The sequence below is a fragment of the Entamoeba dispar genome, genomic scaffold, assembly GCF_000209125.1.
Source record: "Entamoeba dispar SAW760 scf_1105229462157 genomic scaffold, whole genome shotgun sequence".
NCBI lineage: Eukaryota > Evosea > Mastigamoebida > Endamoebidae > Entamoeba > Entamoeba dispar.
Genome location: NW_001855052.1, coordinates 1 through 5,220, shown reverse-complemented (window position 1 = coordinate 5,220; position 5,220 = coordinate 1). Strand labels below are relative to the sequence as shown.

Below are 5,220 nucleotides of genomic sequence, written 5' to 3'. Positions count from 1 at the left end.
TCTACCACCAAATCTATAATATTGTACTTCATTATCTATAGGTTGTCTAGCATTTTTAAATTCAGTAGCATAACCACTCCAATTTGTATGAAATTCATCACCTTCATAATTATAAAAATCACGATAACGTCTTTTATAATTCTTAAATTGTTTACGATTAAACCGATTCCATCTCGGTTGTCTAACATCAAACCAACGTCTCATTAAAAATAAGTAGATTAAAGATTAGGATTTGACTCAGGCATACCATTATTAGGTAATACAACTCCACCATTAGTATAAGATTGATCAGCTGCATTATATACTGTATCAGGATTGATAGAAGGCTTACTAGCATTATCACCACCACCAACTACAACATAACCAGAAGCATCAGAACTAGAAGGAACAACCAATCCTGTATTATTTTTAGCATAACCAATAAAACCAGCATATGGTCTAAATATTTCAGCATTTGGAGTAAGAACCTTTCTTAATCCTCTTAATGTAACATCAAATTGCCAATGAATAGTTAAAGTACAAGCATTTGCAGCAGCAACATTTTGAGGAGCTTTAATAGAAATAAGTAATTGAGGATTCCATGCACTATACATATTATCTTGTGATAATACTTGTTTTGTATTTGTTGTTGGTAAATACATTGATTTTTCCATCATTGATGCAGCATCTAATTGTCTAATGACACCCCATCTACTTCCATAATACAATGTCTTTTCATTTGCAGATGAATAACTTGATACAACACCATAATCAGGTACTCCAAAATATTTATTACCAGAAATATCAATAACTTTAATTCTAACACCGTTTCTATCCCATGCAGTACAAATAGATGGGAATGTAGCACTATTTAACAATCCATTACCAATAAATGTCATTTCAAGTGATGCTCTAACAGCATTAACTTTATATTGATCATACATTCCCATATAATTTTCAAAATATTGTGTACTTGTTAATATAGCATTTACATTTCTAATTAAAGTACCTTCACTTCCATTAGCAGGTACATTAATAGTAACATCTTCTTGTGTAGAAATTACTACATTAGTAGAATCTCTTTGTTGCATTGCACTTGCAAAATTACCAAATGCTTGTCTTCGAAGAGCACTTCTTCTTCCTCTTCTTCTCATAGTACGTCTACCTCTCATTCTTCTTGCCATAACCAAATGAAAATAACAGTTCAATTAATTACCAGTTAATAAAGGAATCGTCTTACCAGATACTGAATCAATTTTAGTAATATAAGTAGTAGAAGCAGAATTAGCCGAAACATAACTAGCAGCATAATACTCATCAGAATTTGTCCTACCAATATTAAGAGCTCCAACATTATAAGCAAACTTAGCTGTACCAGTAAGTTTATCACTATTAAGATTAACTCCAACAATAACACTATAATTATTAACGTTATTAGAACCAACTTCATTAATAAAACTATTAGCATCAAAAGCGTGATTTTTATCAACTGCGGCCATCGAATATACACGAATTGCATTATTAACATTACCAAATGCAATAGCGTATAAATATTTATTAGAACTTATACTACTAGTACCGAGTATAGCAGTCCAAGTACTATCCCCAGAACGTATATATATCAAATGAACCATTTTGAGTGGTATAATGACCTTTACCAGTAAGCGGAATCTGTTCACTATAATTAGTAGTACCATCACTAATACTCCATCTTAAGAATGAATACGTTTCAACTATTTCATTCCTAGTTGTTCGTAATTGCTTAAAACGAACAGTAATATATCCCATTACCTTAAGAAGATAACTATCGTCGATATTCAAGGTGGCACCACTAACAATATCATTTAAATATGTTGTCCATTTAGCATTATCAATAAAAGGCAAAACGGTACCGCGATATGAAGTTATTTCAATTCTAGTAGTAGCTTTAAGAATAGCATATAATTCATTGGGTGCTTGTTCAGTAGGAGCCGCACCTTTTTGTAATGTACTAACATCAGTATATTTTACACTAGAACTAGAATTCCATTCCAATTGACTATCATCAAAATATTGTATTACACTTAACAATCTAGTATCAGTTTTATCACTTTCAGTATTATTTTTAACTCCCGGTATACTAGCTCTAGCACCATATAAAATAGTAGGTATAAAACGTCCATTTTGTATCTCTGGTTTAAATTCATACAATTTACCACTCATGATAGTAGGAATTGTCATCATCTTTTCACTACTACTCACACCTTGAATATCTAATGATAAATGCATTGGTGCACCGGGCATTTTAGATTGATAAATATAAGAAGAATAAGAAGCGAACTCTTCATAACTAGGTTCAGAATATACAGCATTATTATCAATATTATTTTGATAAAATCCACTCGGAATAGTTCTTTTAGCAGCCATTCCATAAATACATGGAAATGTTACTTCTTGAGTAGCAATATGACCATTTTCACCACTAGGTTTAACAATTTTCTTTCCGATAGCATAATTTGTATTTAAATAATTCAATAGATCATTGGCCTTATCAGCTTCAGTTAAATCTCCAGAAGTAATCATTGTAATTAACTGATCATAACTAACATTTGTAAAACTCGTACCGGAATCAGTACTAACTCTATAAGCATATTCTTTATTAAATACTACATTAAAATCAATTTTAGTAGATACTCCTTTAGCAACATCACCACAAATATGAACATCCATAATTTTAAATTGATCAAAACAATCACATAATTCTCTAAATATAATACTTTTATTCAATAATCCAAGTGAACCTATTGTATGTACATCAACACCTAAACCGTTAGCATTATTCATAACAACTCGACCAGTCCAAGAATCACTTATAGGAATTGTAGCAGTTAATTCTTGTTGTGTACTCCTTTTAACAACATCAATATTCTTTTTAGGTTTTAAAGCATCACGTCCACTCGTGGAATTAGCAGCAGATCTCATCTAAATGAATAATAAGTTAAGATGCAAGAACTCTATGACATTTCAGACATATCCAATTTATTAAAAGAAACAAATAACAAATCTTTTGATATAATAGCACAAAAAAATAAATATACATTATACAATTTTCCTTCTTCATCTAATTTACAACAAAAAACAGTTACTTATACATCAAATGGTATTAAAGATTTAGTACCAGATGACGGTTATGATGGAATATCACAAGCTAAAATTAACATTGTTGTACCACAACAAACATTACAAGAAAAAACAGTTACTTACACAACAAGAGGAACACAAACACTAATACCAGATACAAATTATGATGGAATATCTAAAGCAACGATTAATATAAATGTACCAGAACCAGTATTCAATGAAATAATAGCAAATATATTAGACAATGGAACATATGAATACACTCCAAATCCTTCAACTGACGGAATTTCAAAAGTAACAGTAAACGTAAATGTTTTACAATATTTTATTGACAAACTAAATTGTTATTATTTAAATGTTTCACACATACAAAATTTAAGAGAATTATCAACAATTATTGTTTATGGACCAACAGCAGAAGCCGATATCAGTTGGACAAATAGATGGGGAAGATTTATAGGATATTCAGACACTGCTTCAATAACATTATCTTCATCATGGCCATTTTTAATAATGTGGAAAGGATCAGACAATGAAGCATACATTCAATTGCAACGTTCAACATCAATTCCAATACGTAACGGAGTACTTACATGGGTTCATGTATTAGAAGAAGACACTTCAACAGTTATATTACGTTGTATGGACTCAACAAAAAATGACAGAGCTTTATTCGTTTCATATGTAGAAGAATTTTCAGAACCAAGAGATTTCATAGATTTATACTTCTTCTATCACACAATATTTAATTAACTTTTTAATCTATTATTTTCATTTCAATGGAAGAAATATACAACGTCACATCCTTAGCACAAGAAATTAAAGATGCTGGTCAAACTTACTTCGACATTATAGGTGAAAAAACAACATATAGATTGGAAAATTTTCCAGCGACAGATGCATCAATTAGAAAATTAAACGAAATAAAAATAACAGACTATTATGATGACACAAAAACAGAAACGTGTACCTTTTCTACAATAGCACCAAAAAGACAATTCCTAACTTCATCTCCAACCGCAGACGAATTAAAACAAAATGCATATATCTCAACAGAAGGAACAATGTACATACTACTACATAACAATTCAAATAGTACAATTACATTAGCAAAACCAACGGATGCACCAGACAATACGTTCAATCTCATCACGTTCAATCCAACAACCTCGAGAACATACATAAAAACAGGAAATTTCCCATCATCAACGGGTGTAAGCAGTCCATCAATAAATAAAAATCAAGATTGTTTATTAATAATACCACCAGTAAACCAAGAAAAATTCACTTTAACAAACAATTCAACAACAAATCAACCAAATCAAACCAATCAAATACTAAACATTTACTATCAATTAGGAGAACCGACAACAACTCGTCTTCTCCTAGATTTAGATACTTCAATAATCAAAAAAGATGAACTCTTTAGTAAAACTTCTTAATTTAATTTCTTTGTGAAAATTTAACGTTGTCAGTTGTCAGGAAAATAAGAGTGAAATAACAACCGAAGGGAAGTGCATGTAACGATTTCCTGATAACTGATAACATTAAATCAAGCAAAGGAATTTTATGTTATTTATATCACTTCTCTCAATATCCGTTTCATTATCATTCTTGTTCTATTTATAAATCCAAACATATTTATATATATATTATATATGACTATATATTTTTATTATTCTTTTAATATTTTTTACTATAATTTTACTATAGTTTCGGTCAGTAAGTCATCTGACCTTTTGGTCAGTTCATTTTTAGTTTTTCATTCTGACTTTTAAGATTTTTTTGTTATTCATAACATTATTCTATTTTTATTTGATTACGTGTTGATGAGTCAATTCTATTTCTATAAATACTTTTTGACGTATTGCCACGTCATGTTCTATTTCTATTTTTAGTTGCCACGTCATCACACTCATTTTTGTGATCATTGTCGTGTTCTATTTTTAGAATCACATAGTCATTTCATTGTGAAATGACTATGTGTTATTTAAATATCTTCTTCTTTTATATTATTTTTATATTTTTATTTCATTTCCAATGAAAAATATAAGTATTTTTATGTTTTTATTATTTAAAAATTATTTTCTAATAATTTATTAATATAAATGAAAATATAAA

General features: G+C 29.4%; 3 protein-coding genes across 3 annotated transcripts, besides 2 other annotated features; 1 reads left to right on the top strand and 2 right to left on the bottom strand.

Moving 5' to 3' along the window:
- Positions 1 to 218: 218 nt before the first annotated feature.
- On the bottom strand, positions 219 to 1,163 carry EDI_017400 (uncharacterized protein; the record flags this gene model as incomplete). Its single annotated transcript, XM_001739381.1, has 1 exon — positions 219 to 1,163. One exon carries the CDS (start codon positions 1,161 to 1,163, stop codon positions 219 to 221), a length of 945 nt encoding a protein of 314 aa, XP_001739433.1.
- A 24-nt stretch (positions 1,164 to 1,187) lies between these two features.
- On the bottom strand, positions 1,188 to 2,802 carry EDI_017390 (uncharacterized protein; the record flags this gene model as incomplete). Its single annotated transcript, XM_001739380.1, has 2 exons — positions 1,188 to 1,548; positions 1,592 to 2,802. The coding sequence occupies 2 exons, from the start codon at positions 2,800 to 2,802 to the stop codon at positions 1,188 to 1,190; spliced, it is 1,572 nt and encodes a 523-aa protein (XP_001739432.1).
- A 159-nt stretch (positions 2,803 to 2,961) lies between these two features.
- Positions 2,962 to 3,852, top strand: EDI_017380 (uncharacterized protein; the record flags this gene model as incomplete). The annotated part of the gene is made up of 1 exon (XM_001739379.1): positions 2,962 to 3,852. The coding sequence occupies one exon, from the start codon at positions 2,962 to 2,964 to the stop codon at positions 3,850 to 3,852; it is 891 nt and encodes a 296-aa protein (XP_001739431.1).
- Positions 3,853 to 4,736: 884 nt separating this feature from the next.
- Positions 4,737 to 4,806: a sequence feature (AT_rich).
- Positions 4,807 to 5,104: 298 nt separating this feature from the next.
- Positions 5,105 to 5,220: a sequence feature (AT_rich).